This window comes from Scyliorhinus canicula, chromosome 7, assembly GCF_902713615.1.
Source record: "Scyliorhinus canicula chromosome 7, sScyCan1.1, whole genome shotgun sequence".
NCBI lineage: Eukaryota > Metazoa > Chordata > Chondrichthyes > Carcharhiniformes > Scyliorhinidae > Scyliorhinus > Scyliorhinus canicula.
In genome coordinates, this window is record NC_052152.1 from 210,212,975 (window position 1) to 210,230,323 (window position 17,349).

Consider the following 17,349-nt stretch of genomic DNA (forward strand, 5'->3'; position numbering starts at 1 on the left):
TGAATAGAGGTGGTTCCAGGCGATTTATCAGATATGTTTAAAATCAGGAATGTCTTGATGGAGTAAACAAGGAGAAACCTTTTAGAATTCTGGCAAGTTTAAGAGCCAGGACGATGAGATTTGATTGGCTGAAGAACTGGAGGTGACGTGAGAAATCTGAATTTAACACAATGTGTGGGTGACATTTCACTGTCTGTGTGGAGTTTGCACATTCTCCCCGTGTCTGCGTGGGTTTCACCCCCACAACCCAAAGATGTGTAGGGTGGGTGGATTGGCCACGCTAAATTGCCCCTTAATTGGAAAAACGAATTGGTTAATCTAAATTTTTTTTAAAACAGCAAAAATAGAAGAAAGAAGAAATAAGGGAATAGACAGGAACAAACAGGAAAGAGTCTTACAGGAATAAAGCACCCTCTGCACTGTCCCCATCAAACACTCCCAGGACAGGTACAGCACGGGGTTAGATACAGAGTAAAGCTCCCTCTGCACTGTCCCCATCAAACACTCCCAGGACAGGTACAGCACGGGGTTAGATACAGAGTAAAGCTCCCTCTACACTGTCTCCATCAAACACTCCCAGGACAGGTACAGCACGGGGTTAGATACAGAGTAAAGCTCCCTCTACACTGTCCCCATCAAACACTCCCAGGACAGGTACAGCACGGGGTTAGATACAGAGTAAAGCTCCCTCTACACTGTCTCCATCAAACACTCCCAGGACAGGTACAGCACGGGGTTAGATACAGAGTAAAGCTCCCTCTGCACTGTCCCCATCAAACACTCCCAGGACAGGTACAGCACGGGGTTAGATACAGAGTAAAGCTCCCTCTGCACTGTCCCCATCAAACACTCCCAGGACAGGTACAGCACGGGGTTAGATACAGAGTAAAGCTCCCTCTGCACTGTCCCCATCAAACACTCCCAGGACAGGTACAGCACGGGGTTAGATACAGAGTAAAGCTCCCTCTACACTGTCCCCATCAAACACTCCCAGGACAGGTACAGCACGGGGTTAGATACAGAGTAAAGCTCCCTCTGCACTGTCCCCATCAAACACTCCCAGGACAGGTACAGCACGGGGCTAGATACAGAGTAAAGCTCCCTCTGCACTGTCCCCATCAAACACTCCCAGGACAGGTACAGCACGGGGCTAGATACAGAGTAAAGCTCCCTCTACACTGTCCCCATCAAACACTCCCAGGACAGGTACAGCACGGGGTTAGATACAGAGTAAAGCTCCCTCTGCACTGTCCCCATCAAACACTCCCAGGACAGGTACAGCACGGGGTTAGATACAGAGTAAAGCTCCCTCTGCACTGTCCCCATCAAACACTCCCAGGACAGGTACAGCACGGGGTTAGATACAGAGTAAAGCTCCCTCTGCACTGTCCCCATCAAACACTCCCAGGACAGGTACAGCACGGGGCTAGATACAGAGTAAAGCTCCCTCTGCACTGTCCCCATCAAACACTCCCAGGACAGGTACAGCACGGGGCTAGATACAGAGTAAAGCTCCCTCTACACTGTCCCCATCAAACACTCCCAGGACAGGTTCAGCACGGGGTTAGGTACAGAGTAAAGCTCCCTGTACACTGTCCCCATCAAACACTCCCAGGACAGGTACAGCACGGGGTTAGATACAGAGTAAAGCTCCCTCTACATTGTTCCCATCAAACACTCCCAGGACGGGTACAGCACGGGGTTAGATACAGAGTAAAGCTCCCTCTACACTGTCCCCATCAAACACTCCCAGGACAGGTACAGCACGGGGTTAGATACAGAGTAAAGCTCCCTCTACACTGTCCCCATCAAACACTCCCAGGACAGGTACAGCACGGGGTTAGGTACAGAGTAAAGCTCCCTCCACACTGTCCCCATCAAACACTCCCAGGACAGGTACAGCACGGGGTTAGATACAGAGTAAAGCTCCCTCTACACTGTCCCCATCAAACACTCCCAGGACAGGTACAGCACGGGGTTAGGTACAGAGTAAAGCTCCCTCTACACTGTCCCCATCAAACACTCCCAGGACAGGTACAGCACGGGGTTAGATACAGAGTAAAGCTCCCTCTGCACTGTCCCCATCAAACTCTCCCAGGACAGGTACAGCACGGGGCTAGATACAGAGTAAAGCTCCCTCTGCACTGTCCCCATCAAACACTCCCAGGACAGGTACAGCACGGGGCTAGATACAGAGTAAAGCTCCCTCTACACTGTCCCCATCAAACACTCCCAGGACAGGTTCAGCACGGGGTTAGGTACAGAGTAAAGCTCCCTGTACACTGTCCCCATCAAACACTCCCAGGACAGGTACAGCACGGGGTTAGATACAGAGTAAAGCTCCCTCTACATTGTTCCCATCAAACACTCCCAGGACGGGTACAGCACGGGGTTAGATACAGAGTAAAGCTCCCTCTACACTGTCCCCATCAAACCCTCCCAGGACAGGTACAGCACGGGGTTAGATACAGAGTAAAGCTCCCTCTACACTGTCCCCATCAAACACTCCCAGGACGGGTACAGCACGGGGTTAGATACAGAGTAAAGCTCCCTCTACACTGTCCCCATCAAACCCTCCCAGGACAGGCACAGCATGGGGTGAGATACAGAGTAAAGCTCCATTTACACTGTCCTTTCAAACACTCCCAGGACAGGTACAGCACGGGGTTAGATGCAGAGTAAAGCTCCCTCTACACTGTCCCCATCAAACAGTCCCAGGACAGGTACAGCACGGGGTTAGATACAGAGTAAGGCTCCCTCTACACTGTCCCCATCAAACACTCCCAGGACAGGTACAGCATGGGATTAGATACAGAGTAAAGCTCCCTCTACACTGTCCCCATCAAACACTCCCAGGACAGTTACAGCACAGGGTTAGATAGAGAGTAAAGCTCTCTCTACATTGTTCCCATCAAACACTCCCAGGACAGGTACAGCACGGGGTTAGATAGAGAGTAAAGCTCTCTCTACACTGTTCCCATCAAACACTCCCAGGACAGGTACAGCACGGGGTTAGATACAGAGTAAAGCCCCTTCTACACTGTCCCCATCAAACACTCCCAGGATAGGTACAGCACGGGGTTAGATACAGAGTAAAGCTCCCTCTACACTGTCCCCACCAAACAGTCCCAGGACAGGTACAGCACGGGGTTAGATACAGAGTAAAGCTCCCTCTGCACTGTCCCCATCAAACACTCCCAGGACAGGTTCAGCACGGGGTTAGATACAGAGTAAAGCTCCTTCTCCACTGTCCCCATCAAACACTCCCAGGACAGGTACAGCACGGGGTTAGATACAGAGTAAAGCTCCCTCTACACTGTCCCCATCAAACACTCCCAGGACAGGTACGGCACGGGGTTAGATACAGAGTAAAGCTCCCTCAACACTGTCCGATCAAACACTCCTAGGACAGGTACAGCACGGGGTTAGGTACAGATTAAAGCTCCCTCTACACTGTCCCCATCATACACTCCCAAGACAGGTACTGATTAGATACAGAGTAAGGCTCCCTCTACACTGTCCCCATCATACACTCCCAGGACAGGTACAGCACGGGGTTAGATACAGAGTAAAGCTCCCTCGACACTGTCCCCATCAAACACTCCCAGGGCAGGTACAGCACGGGGTTAGATACAGAGTAATGCTCCCTCGACATTGTCCCCATCAAACACTCCCAGGACAGGTACAGCACGGGGTTAGATACAGAGTAAAGCTCCCTCTACACTGTCCCCATCAAACACTCCCAGGACAGGTACAGCACGGGGTTAGATACAGAGTAAAGCTCCCTCTACACTGTCCCCATCAAACAGTCCCAGGGCAGGTACAGCACGGGGTTAGATACAGAGTAAAGCTCCCTCTACACTGTCCCAATCAAACACTCCCAGGACAGGTACAGCACGGGGTTAGATACAGAGTAAAGCTCCCTCTACACTCTCCCCATCAAACACTCCCAGGACAGGCACAGCACGGAACTGGGTACAAAGCTCCCTCTACACAGTCCTTCAATGTGCCTTGTCCCTAATCTCAGAAAAGTAATGTGTTTGCTTTCCTCTATTATAGGGTTTTGTTACTCTGAAAGGAAACCATCCTGAATATTTTGGGGACGTTAGCCATCGTTCAGATTGAGGTTTTCTGCTCCGGCTGACAGGATTGTGAGAAACACGTGGTTTATGTGAAGAATGGATTCTCGTGATCCATGTCGTGGTGCCATGGGCCAAGAGAGGTCAGTAGAGGATGAGAAAGAGCAATCAGTGATGATCTGGAGGTTGGAGGAAGCTGAGCAGAAACAGATTGTACAGATTGGGTCGAGTGCGTGTGGTGCGACTGCAGTCCTCAATGTTCTGCAGGCTCTGAGATTGGACATTCCCGCTGAGGTCATCGCCAGCTGTGTCCAGACCAGACTGCGCAAGAACGATGCACCGCTGGCTGAATATTTAATATCGCGAAGTGTTGCAGGTGGGGGCCTTTTCAGGCGCTTTGTTGTAGTTTGTACTCTCTTTCCCCCCCCCCCCCCCAAGATTTAAATGTCCCAATCTTTCCTCCCCCTGAAGCTGCCCACTTGTGCTGGGCGATTGGTTCACGAGCCCCGATTGCTCTGTGATTTCAGCTGAGGAGGAATTCAGACATTCGTCTGAATTCCTCCTCAGCTGAAATCACAGAGCAATCGGGGCTCGTGGATGTTGAGGAAGGTTTAGGGAAGGTCGTTCTCTGTATTGCACACGTGAGCAGGTGATTGAGAATACGCTGAGCAACAAACATCAAACCATTAACACAGGGGCTGGTTTAGCTCACCAAGCTAAATCGCTGGCTTTTAAAGCAGACCAAGGCAGGCCAGCAGCACGTTCCCGTACCAGCCTCCCCTGACAGGCGCCGGAATGTGGCGACTAGGGGCTTTTCACAGTAACTTCATTGAAGCCTGCTCGTGACAATAAGCGATTTTCATCTTCATTTCACTGCATCAGCGAGCGCTGTTTAACAATCATTAACGTGTTTGGTTTAAATGCACAAGTTAAATGCACAACACAGCTCACCAGCATCTGCTCATGGGCAATTAGGGATAGAATCATAGAATTTTCAGTGCAGGAGGAGGCCATTCAGCCCATCGAGTCTGCACCGGCCCTTGGAAAGGGCACCCTACTTAAGCCCCACACCTCCACCCTATCCCCCTTTATCCCCGTAACCCAGTAATCCCACCTAACCTTTTTGGACACTAAGAGCAACTTAGCATGGCCGATCCACCTAACCTGCCCATCTTTGGATTGTGGGAGGAAACCGGAGCAGCCGGAGGAAACCCCCACACACACGTGGAGAACGTGCAAACTCCGCACAGACAGTAACCCAAGCCGGGGATCAAACCTGGAGCTGTGAAGCAACTGTGCTAACCACTGTGATACCGTGCCGCCCTAGGATGGGCCTAACCAGCGACACCTGCACCATACTGGATGGAGCTTCACTTGGACTGAAGACTAGGGGAGGTGGCCGAGTCTTCACACTGGGCGTAAGTGGGCTTGACTGTCTCTGTGATGTTTGGGATGGCTGGGAGTGTGATGAAGACAGGAACATGAGCTGGAACAGAGAATGCGATGCCAGTGACTGACTGCAGATTGGTTTTTGCTTCCTAGGTGCCACCCACCAGCAGCTGATTGAGGGAGCGGAGAGGGCAACGGAAGGAGGTGTCGTGGGCAAGTTTTTCAGTTTCTTTCCTGAACGACATGTGCAATTAACAGCTTGGCTGGCACACTGGATGCGTAGAGGAGCTGTTGCTGTTCTGACCATGAACATGCAAGTGGCAGTGCCAAGGGACAAGGAGATCCCAGATGCATGGCACCATCAGATGATCTTTGGAGTTGACACTGAAGAGATTTACATGACCAATCCCTTAGAAATAGGTGGGTACAGGAGATTTTTCGTTCCCATCAATGATCCCTCCCTGTCCTTGGTGTTGATCCAGTTGAACAACTGGAGGTAATTTACTGCCCACCGAGGCTAACTCTATCTCCATTCTCTGCAGTGAAAAGTAGCCTTGTTAAACAACGCCTCTCCAGTCAATCGCTGTTACTGATCCGGCGGCACGATATCCTGGCTCGGCTCTCAGGGGGCACGGATTTCTCCAGGTTCAAACAGCTCCCGAACCATTCCCTGTGGGAGCAGCTAGATGTTGCAGGTGAGTGGGCTGGGAGTGACCTGAACTTTCCACATGTGTCCTCAGCATCAGAAATACCAAGTATAAGACCATTCGGCCCATCAAGTCTGCTTCTCCATTCAATGAGATCATAGCTGATCTGAAACTTTTAAAAAATGTATTTTATTACAAACATTTATCAAAACAGGTTACAGTAAATAAACGCCCGGGAAACATATTTCTCAACAATCAACTATTCAGTCTGTACAGATTATGCCCTCTGGTCCTAGACTCTCCCACAAAGAGAGTAGCGTTGCACGGTAGCACAGTGGTTAGCACTGTTGCTTCACAGCTCCAGGGTCCCAGGTTCGATTCCCGGCTGGGTCACTGTCTGTGTGGAGTCTGCACATCCTCCCCGTGTCTGCGTGGGCTTCCTCCGGGCGCTCCGGTTTCCTCCCACAGTCCAAAGATGTGCAGGTTAGGTGGATTGGACATGATAAATTGCCCTTAGTGTCCAAAATTGCCCTTAGTGTTGGGTGGGGTTACTGGGTTATGGGGATAGGGTGGAGGTGTTGACCTTGGGTAGGGTGCTCTTTCCAAAAGCCGGTGCAGACTCGATGGGCTGAATGGCCTCCTTCTGCACTGTAAATTCTATGAAAGGGAAACATCCTCTCAGCATCGACCCTGTCCAGCCCCCTGAGAATCCAACATGTCTCAATAAGGTCATCTCTCATTCTTCTAAACTCCAACGAGTACAGTCCCAACCTACTCAACCTCTCCTCATAAGAAAATCCCTCCCTGCCCAGGATCAACCCAGTCAACCTTCTCTGGATTGTCTCCAATGTCAGTACGTCTCCCTCGATAAAGGGACCAAACCGGCTCACAATATTCCAGGTGGGGTCTAACTAGCACTTGTATAGTTTTAATAATGATAATAATCTTTATTGTCACAAGTAGGCTTACATTAACACTCCAATGACATTACTGTGAAAATCCCCTCGTTGCCACATTCCGGCGCCTGATCGGGTACGCTGAGGGAGAATTCAGAATGTCCAATTCACCTAACAGCACGTCTTTCAGGACTTGTGGGAGGAAACCGGAGCACCCGGAGGAAACCCACACAGACACAGGGAGAACGTGCAGACTCCGCACAGATAGTGACCCAAGCCGGGAATCGAACCTGGGACCTTGGCGCTGTGCTGACCACTGTGCTGCCGTGCTGCCATTTTTTAGCAGGACTTCCCTATTTTAATTTAATCCTCCGACAGCGAACCTCATATGAAATCTGCTGTCCACGACCGTAAGAACAAAGCCCAAACTGGCTGCTCAATGGCCAGTAACTCACCTTCTGAAACCTGTCCCCCATCCCAAAGGCACAAATCAGGAGTCGGGTGGAATACTCGCCAATCTCCTGCAACAATATCTACTCCAGAGGCTCCGCAGCATCCAGGATGAAGCAACTCCATTACTCAATGTCCCTATGTCCAGACTGACTTCCACTTCATCCACCACTGATGCACAGTGAGAGCCGTGTGTACAATCTGTACAATTCACCTCCTTCGACAGCAGCTTCCAAACCCTTGACATCTATGACCTTGAAGGACAAGGGCAGCAGATCGATGGGAAAACCGCCAGCTGCATGTTCCCGTCCAGGGGACACACACACAAGATAGGAGCAGGCGGAGGCCATTCGGCCCTTCGAGCCTGCTCCACCATTCATTATGATCATGGCTGATCATCCAGCTCAATAGCCTAATCCTGCTTTCCCCCAAAATCCTATGATCCCTTCGCCTCAAGGGCTATATCTTTTTTTAAAAATTTAGAATACCCAATAATTTTTTTCGAATTAAGGGGCAGTTTAGTGAGGCCATTTCACCTACCCTGCACATCTTTGGGTTGTGGGGGTGAAACCCACGCAGACACGGGGAGAATTTGCAAACTCCACTTTCACACTTGGAGTATAGTGTTCAATTCTGATCACCACACTACCAGAAGGATGTGGAGGCTTTAGAGAGGGTGCAGAAGAGATTTACCAGGATGTTGCCTGGTATGGAGGGCATTAGCTATGAGGAGAGGTTGAATAAACTCGGTTTGTTCTCACTGGGACGACGGAGGTTGAGGAGCGACTTGATAGAGGTCTACAAAATTATGAGGGGCATAGATAGAGTGGATAGTCAGAGGCTTTTCCCCAGGGTAGATGGTCAATTACTAGGGGGCATAGGTTTAAGGTGCGAGGGGCAAGGTTTAGAGGAGATGTATGAGGCAGGTTTTTTACACAGAGGGTAGTGGGTGCCTGGAACTCGCTGCCGGAGGAGGTGGTGGAAGCAGGGACGATAGTGAGGTTTAAGGAGCATCTTGCCAAATACATGAATAGGATGGGAATAGAGGGATACGGACCCAGGAAGTGTGGAAGATTTTAGTTTAGACGGGCAGCATGGTCGGCACGGGCTTGGAGGGCCGAAGGGCCTGTTCCTGTGCTGTACTTTTCTTTGTTCTTTGTTCCACATGGACAATGACCCAGAGCCGGGATTGAACCTGGGTCCTCAGCACCGTGAGGCAGCAGTGCTATCCACTGCGCCACCATGCCCGTGCCCCCCCCCCCGGGGGTCAGGTCTCTGTGGTTTCAGGAATATGGCACTCACAGCCTTTCTGGAGAGGGAGAGGGTGACGGGGCTTTATTTGCAGCTTGTGTTCCCTGTAGATAGAGCCTTCCTTCCTTCCCTTCGTCAAACTGAGCTCCTTGGAACTCTGAAAATCATTCCACTGGGAAAGGATCCAATTGGCACCTGTTTCAAACAGCCAGAGTTGCCCCTCTCCCATTTCTCTCTCTGGTGACGAAACGTCTGAGGCCTCCTGTTCAGACTAGCAGAGTGTTCTCTCCTGTAACTTCCAAATTCCTCAATCTTTCTGCTACTTAACTGAAAGATGCATGTCCATTCATCACCCATGGATCAAAAATGATTCCGGCAAAATAAGAGAAAGGGGAATAAGGGAATCAACGGGAAGAGCCCTTACACTTTCAGGTGTCTGTCCGATGGTCATAGAATTTACAGTGCAGAAGGAAGCCATTCAGCCCATCGAGTCTGCACCGGCTCCTGGAAAGAGCACCCTACCCAAGGTCAATACCTCCACCCTATCCCCATAACCCAGTAACCCCACCCAACACTAAGGGCAATTTTGGACACTGAGGGCAATTTAGCACGGCCAATTCACCTAACCTGCACATCTTTGTGACTGTGGGAGGAAACCGGAGCACCCGGAGAAAACCCACGCACACACGGGGAGGACGTGCAGACTCCACACAGACAGTGACCCAAGCCGGAATCAAACCTGGGACCCTGGAGCTGTGAAGCGATTGTGCTAACCACAATGCTACCGTGCTGCCGTTCATGAAAGGTGCTATACAAATGTAAACTTTTCTGTTTTTCCCTTCCAGGTAAAAATTCTGGCTCTGCCTCCCCAGTAGCAATGTGGGTGCCAGAGGATATACCAGAGGATAAATCATGTTAATTCAGGGAGGTGACAAATTCCACAGTTTTGAGTATGGTTGAATTGGAGGTGGGGATTCAGATCGAGAGGACACGGAATTCAATTGGGAGGAAAGGATAGTTCTGAGAAATTGACCGTGTCAGATTAATAAATCTGGTGTTTGAAGTAGTGACTATCCGTGTTTGTTTCCTCTCTCAGGTCAGATTGTTTCCGTGTTTGTTTCCTCTCTCAGGTCAGATTGTTTCCGTGTTTGTTTCCTCTCTCAGGTCAGATTGTTTCCGTGTTTGTTTCCTCTCTCAGGTCAGATTGTTTCCGTGTTTGTTTCCTCCCTCAGGTCAGATTGTTTCCGTGTTTGTTTCCTCTCTCAGGTCAGATTGTTTCCGTGTTTGATTCCTCCCTCAGGTCAGATTGTTTCCGTGTTTGTTTCCTCTCTCAGGTCAGATTGTTTCCGTGTTTGTTTCCTCCCTCAGGTCAGATTGTTTCCGTGTTTGTTTCCTCTCTCAGGTCAGATTGTTTCCGTGTTTGTTTCCTCCCTCAGGTCAGATTGCTGCGATGATTTCCGGAGATGCTGCTCCCGCTGAGGTTTCTGACTATGTGGTCATCCCAGCTGCCTACAGGTCAGGGGTCACGCTGTTTACCCCCAGACACTCGGAACTGGCCAGTGAGCTTTTATCAGCCTCTGAGTTGCCCTTATTACACTGATCGTCAGTAACCGTTGTGACCCAGAGCAAAATAGTCACCTTCACTGAAACTGGATAAGCAACAAACTGAAAAGCACCAAGTGGGAACCTTGGATATAGCCATGTACTGGCGGCTGAAAACACTGTTTCTTTGCATTAATCACACAAACTAAATCAACAAGCTGTGGGATAAATTAAAAATGCATTTGCTGAAAGGATTGCTGCATCAAAGTAAACAGAATCTCAATAGGAAATGTAAAGCATCAAAACAAAATGTGATTAAAGGGGGTTAGTAACACATCCCAGTCCCTGCGTGCGCACTGAGCTAGGAGAATCTCGATGGTGCCGGCAGACACCTCGTGCTCCCGTTCCTGGGACACCTGGCAGTGAACATAGCCATGGAAGAGGGGCAGACAGTCAGGATGGAGGACCACCTCAACTGCCTGCTAGGCTTGGCTGAGGAGGAGGTCCTCCTGGCTCCCCGCCCCCTCTGCTCCAGGTACACTATTGTGTGTGCTCAGGTCAATGTTGGTGCAGTGTGAACACAGAGGAAACGGTCTGCCTCCAACCAGCCATCACCACACCCCACCCCACCAGTCCTCCAACTCCTCTTCCAAACACTATCATTATCTCTGTCCTTGCCCTACCCGGCTCTTTGCTTTCTCAAAGGGTTAATCATTAATACCCCTAACACCCCCCCTCCCAAAGGCCATTCTTTAAGGGTGACATGGAGGGTATGATATTTTAGCTGGATCCTGTATTCAGGAATCACTGCATAGTAATCAAGCAGCAACCCTGGTTTATATTCCCTGATCCAATCCAAGGTCCTGAGGGTAATTGCCCTTGCTGGGAGTAGGTTGTGACTCTGTGCCCCCGAATGGGGCAGGGGGTTGCTCTGGACCCAGGATGGAGCAGTTAATGCATCAGTCCTGGATCACTCTCTCTTTCCCTCAGGAGGGTTCTTTCCCTCACACTTTCCCTTGCTCTCTCTCCCTCGCTCTGCTTTGCCCAGAGGATTTAAAAAATTTTTTTTTAGCGTACCCAATTAATTTTTTCCAATTAAGTACCTGAAGAGAGGCAGACAGTCGGGACGGAGGACCCCCTCAACTGCCTGCTAGGCTTGGCTGAGGAGGAGGTCCTTTGGGTAGCACGGTAGCATTGTGGATAGCACAATCGCTTTACAGCTCCAGGGTCCCAGGTTCGATTCCACGCTGGGCCACTGTCTGTGCGGAGTCTGCACATCCTCCCCGTGTGTGCGTGGGTTTCCTCCGGGTGCTCCGGTTTCCTCCCACAGTCCAAAGATGTGCAGGTTAGGTGCATTGGCCGTGATAAATTGCCCTTAGTGTCCAAAATTGCCCTTAGTGTTGGGTGGGGTTACTGGGTTATGGGGATAGGGTGGAGTTGTTGACCTTGGGTAGGGTGCCCTTTCCAAGAGCTGGTGCAGACTTGATGGGCTGAATGGCCTCCTCCTGCACTGTAAATTCTATGATAAGTGGCCAATCCACCTACCTGCACATCTTTGGGTTGTGGGGGCGAAACCCACGCAAACACGGGGAGAATGTGCAAACTCCACACCGACAATGACCCAGAGCCGGGATCGAACCCGGGACCTCGGCGCCCTGAGGCAGCAGTGCTAACTACTGCGCCACCGTGCTGCCCTTGCCCAGAGGATTTGATTGGTTTGTCGAATAATACAGTTCATTTTATTTTGAAAGGGAATTAAATCATGAGAATTTTTCTCACGATTTCTATTTGTTAATTCCTTGCAGAGCTGCAATTCCAGTAGCCTTGTCCTTACTTCCAAGCTCACCCTCCCCGTGTGTGCGTGGGTTTCCTCCGGGGGCTCCGGTTTCCTCCCACAGTCCAAAGATGTGCAGGTTAGGTGGATTGGCCATGATAAATTGCCCTTAGTGTCCAAAATTGCCCTTAGTGTTGGGTGGGGTTACTGGGTTATGGGGATAAGGTGGAGGTGTTGACCTTGGGTAGGGTGCTCTTTCCAAGAGCCGGTGCAGGCTCGATGGGCCGAATGGCCTCCTTCTGCACTGTAAATTCTATGATAATCTATGATTAATGTAAGCCTACTTGTGACACTAATAAAGATTATTATTATTAAATAAGGTTTGGTGGGGTTACTGGGTTACGGGGATCGGGTGGGCTTAAGTTGGTGCTCTTTCCAGAGGCTGGTGCAGACTCGAAATGAAATGAAAATCGCTTATTGTCACAAGTAGGCTTCAAATGAAGTTACTGTGAAAAGCCCCTAGTGGCCACACTGCGGCGCCTGTTCGGGGAGGCTGGTACGGGAATTGAACCGTGCTGCTGGCCTGCCTTGGTCTGCTTTCAAAGCCAGCGATTTAGCCCAGTGTGCTAAACCAGCCCCATGCTAAACCAGCCTCGAAGGGCCGAATGGCCTCCTTCTGCACTGTAAATTCTATGATAAGCTGCCCTTAAACAGCATTAACTGTTTGGGTTTGACTATAATTTGTACAAGTTTATTTTATTTCAGAGTCTGTCTGTGATCAGTTGAAGCAGGATCAGTTGATCAGCTTTAAAAGTGGCTGGATGAGGAGGGAGTGTGTGTGGTTACCTTCCGTAATCTTTCAAATTCTGAGAGAAATTTCCTGAGATTAAATTTGCTACTTTTCAAAAGATTGAGCCAGTGATTTTTTGGAAATCTGTTCCTGCCATAACTCCGCTGGAGAGTGGGGTCATTACGGCCCCCCTGGGCGAGTGCCCGGTCAATTCCAGCCCCCCTTGACCTGGAGTCACAACACAAGTGAATTAACCAAGAATTCTTACCCAAAGTCGGGTAGCACGGTGGCGCAGTGGTTAGCACTACTGCCTCACGGCGTCGAGGACCCAGGCTCGATCCCGGCTCTGGGTCACTGTCCGTGTGGAGTTTGCACATTCGCCCCGTGTCTGCGTGGGTTTCGCCCCCACAACCCAAAGATGTGCAGGGTAGGTGGATTGGCCACGCTAAATTGCTAGATTCACTGGAGAATCGGCACCATTCGCACGGTGCCAGTTGGGGACCACTCTATGGGGCCCCACCAGCGATTGAAAAAAAATGAATTGGGTACTCTAAATTTAATTTTAAAAAGTACCCAAAGTCTCTGCCCATTGGCTGCCCAATGATTACAGTCACCAGGTTTGTAAATTTAAACACGATTACTATTTGTTTACAACAAGAACTATCATGAAATATGCAGCAAATACAACTGGTTAACTATTAACTAATTCCTAATCCCTCACTTTAACTTGTCTCCCCCCCCCACCCTCTATACACACATGAGACACAGAGGGGAGGGGGTGTAATAAAATGATAAATAAAAATGTTTGTTTCAGATGGTGGTTTTTAGCACCTTATCTTCTTCAGATTTCACTTTCAGTTCCAGGTTTTTACCATTGATTCATTCAGGCCTGGAGTTCAGTAATACGGCACTCAGCCGTCTGCAGAGAGAGAGGATCCTGGGGCGGGATTCTCTGACCCCGGGCTGGGTCGGAGAATCACCGAGCTGGGCGTGATTCAGTGGAGAATCGGCACCATTCGCTCGGCGCCAGTTGGGGACCACTCTATGGGGCCCCACCAGCGATTCTCCACGCGAGATGGGCCGAGTAGCCTCTGAGATAGGCCGAGTCCCACAGGAACCGTTCACACGTGGTCTTACCCAGCGGGACCTCGGCGTCCATCCTGCGGGGGGCGGTCTGGTGGGGGGGGGGGGGGGGAAGCAGGATCCGACCCTGGGGGGGGGGCCTCCACCGTGGCCTGTCCCGCGATTGGGGCTACCGATTGGCGAGCGGGCTTTTCCTGGTGGGAGCCTCTTTTACTCCGCTCCGGCCCCTGTAGCTCTCCGCCATGTTGCGTCAGGGCCGGCGTGGAGAAGGCAAGTGGCGCCCATGCGCGAGTTTGCACCGGTCGCAGCGCGTATGCGCAGACCCACGCCGCCCGTTTGACGCCAGTATCGGCAGCGGGAGCTGCGTGAGTCGCTCCAGTGCCGTGCTGGCCCCCTGTAGGGCTCAGGATCGTTGCTCCTGGGGGCCTGTTGACACTGTCGGAAAACACAACGGCATCAACACTTAGCCTCACGATCAGAGAATCCCGCTCCGGGTCTTTTCTTGCAGCCTGTAATGGTTTTCCTGGTTCTTGCGATTTCAGGAATACAACCCTGACAGCCTTTCTGGAGTGTGAGCGCACGTCCTTGTCTGTATGTGTTTGGGACCCCACGGCTCCCTCAGGTCTGTGAGAACCATCCCACTGGGATCGGATCCAATCACCGCCTGTTACCGGGCAGAGTACAGCCTATTGGCCCATTCATTGGTAATCAGCCAATCACTCACACCGGCCTCCACCCCATCTCTCTCTCAAACGCTGAAAAGACTAAAGCTCCTGTAACTCCAGAATTCCTCATTCTCTGCTGTTTGACTGAAAGATACATATCCATTAATCGCCCGTGAATCAAAAATGATTAACGGCAAAATAAAAGAAAGCGGAAATCAGGGAATAAGCAGAAAGGGCCCTTGCACACCTCCCTTCCTAAAAGAATGAAACATCAGGGCACGGACTTTTCATCATGAGATATGTAAAACACAAATCACAGACACATATCCATCCAATCCAGTCCCATTATGGAAGTTCCTTTCTCAGCCTCTACACTGGTAACTAGTCAGTCCTTAAACCCGTGACAAAGCATCTGCTTTGCAGGAATGTGTACAATTTTAATGGTGAGCTGTTTTGTAATAAACTTGAATAAGCTTGCGTTCTGGTTTTAAACTTCTCTATAAACGTGGATTATGGTCTGTATAAAGCTTTGTTTATTCTCTTGCCAGACATATACTTCAAAATGCTGAAGGGCTGGGAGCAGGGCTAAAGCTTCCTTTTCAATGGTGGAATACTTAATCTGGCACGGACTTAGCTTTTTCAAAAATACCCCACTGGTCTCTCTATTCCTGCATCGTCACCTGGCAATAGCACTACCCGTATCCCTTCATTACTGTAGTGATCTCTGTATATGCATGTAAACAAGGGGTTAATGTGTAATCAGAAGCACCACATGATCACTAGAGGGCCGGACTAACAGAGGTATAAAAAACAAACCACATTGTGTCTCCCTCAGCCTCACTCTCGGGTGCACTGTGACCAGGACAATATCAGAATAGTTCAGATGGCTAGTGGAGTTATGTATAGTTACTGTAGTTAGAACTTGTTAACCTTATCACTAGTATCAAAGTTAAAATAACAAACTCATGCACTTGTTGTTATAGTTGCTCAATAAACCTTTGTTACTACTGGACGAGTTTGAGTCTTCATCGAGATTCAGAAGACCTCACCGTCAACCTAGGATTGAGTAGCACGAGTTACCTACCACACAGGTAACAAGACATGGTACCAGGCGTTTTGGTTTTAAAAGAACTAGTTAGATAACGTTACACAACAAGAGAAGAAAATTCAGGCCGGACATTCGACTGTGGAAGACTTAGCAGCAAAATGAGTCCTTGGTGATGACCTGATTCGATGGAAATCGTTGGAGTTCCCTGGCAGGTGGAAACAACCAGTAATTTAAGTTTTAACTGGAAAATGTTTAGACAGATGTTCCAAATATTTATCACAGCTAATGAGTTAACCACGGTCTCTGACGCAACGAAAATAGCCCTACTACTCACAGCAGGAAGGCATGGAGCCAGAAAAATGTATAATTGCTTTAATTACTTAGAAGGTGAAGACAACACCAAATTAGAAGTAATACTCAAAAAAATTGATGGATACTGTAACGGTCAGTCTGGTGAGATGCTGAAAAAATTTAACTTCTGTCATAAATGCCACAGAAACGGAGGGCCCATCACTGATTTTGTTACAAATCTCAAGTCAATAGCACAAGGCTGTGATTATGCTGATTTCAGAGACGCTATAATACTGGATCAATTCATTTCTGGAAAATCTGATAAAAATTTGAGGAAAGAACTTTCACAAAAAATATATTTAACATTAGAAATTGCTATACAAAAATGCCTTGCTTATGAACAAAAACAAAATCAATACTTTGAATCTTTACAAAGACAGAATCATTATCTAGAAAACAAAATCTGTAAAAATGGCGCACAAACCTACCACAAGGCGAAGGCAGAATCTCACTCGATGCAACGGCACTTTTTGATTGGCAGCCACCTTGAGCGAGAGCGTTCTGGTCAGTACGCACATGCGCATTTCGCAAAAAGAAAAAAAAACGGCAAAATACATTTGCGCGCATGCACGAGCAGTCACACGCGCAGATGCAAAAAGAGCGCACAGTAAAGGAAAGTCAGATTGCGCATGCGCATTCGATTCCTACATTTTACATCACGAGCGTCATGACATCAGAAGACCTGGACCACGCCCACTTCAAAAGGAAATGCCCGAAAATTACAAATAAGAATTTTAAAGCTACAAAACACTTTTGTTTCCTCAAACGACAGAATGAAGCCCGAGCCTCCACCCACAGTTATAGATTATGTCCGCAGCACCCTGGAACAAGCAGCAACACCCAAAAAGGACAGCACAATGACAAATCCAGAGCAAAAGATTTGTTTATTGACGATTACTACTCGGAAGATGAGTTCTTCATTGGACATAGCACAATGACAAATCCGAAACAAGAGATGATTTGTTCATTGAAGACTACGGCTCAGACATGGATGAGTTATTCGGAGTTGATGATCATTGCATCAGCAACACGGTTGATAAGCTCAACACGACTCTACTCATGGTAGATGAATCCAATACCGTGATGCTATGGCAGATTGTCGATACATTGGATGACAGCAATGCCCCAGAAGAAGGCGACGCCACGTAGAGAGCACAAATCAACTCCATAGAGGGATTAATACAAGCCTCCACAGCGAGTTCATTGACAGACTCCAGAATGGAAGCAATTAAAGACTCCGGAGCGACAACTGTGTACGAAGAAGACTATGAAGGTCTATCCGCCTTATCTGAGCAACCAGCAGCAGACTATGAAAGTCTACCCAGCTCATGTAACCAACAAGAAGACATTGAACGTTTACCCACTGTATGTAAAAACAGTGACA

The 17,349-nt window shown here is 49.2% G+C and overlaps 1 protein-coding gene across 3 annotated transcripts; it reads left to right on the plus strand.

Annotated features, from left to right (window-relative positions):
- The first annotated feature begins 123 nt into the window (after positions 1-123).
- On the plus strand, positions 124-16,509 carry LOC119969772. Of its 3 annotated transcripts, none has more exons than XM_038803845.1 (5): positions 124-142; positions 4,060-4,455; positions 5,622-5,888; positions 6,011-6,163; positions 9,558-9,778. In XM_038803845.1, exons 2-5 carry the CDS (start codon positions 4,179-4,181, stop codon positions 9,629-9,631), a joined length of 771 nt encoding a protein of 256 aa, XP_038659773.1. In that variant the 5' UTR covers positions 124-142; positions 4,060-4,178; the 3' UTR covers positions 9,632-9,778. The 3 variants fall into 3 exon arrangements, with proteins under 3 accessions (XP_038659773.1, XP_038659774.1, XP_038659772.1); XM_038803846.1 differs by lacking the exon at positions 9,558-9,778 and adding an exon at positions 15,550-16,509 and having other exon boundaries at positions 125-142; XM_038803844.1 differs by lacking the exon at positions 9,558-9,778 and adding an exon at positions 10,149-11,546 and having other exon boundaries at positions 125-142.
- Positions 16,510-17,349: the final 840 nt, after the last annotated feature.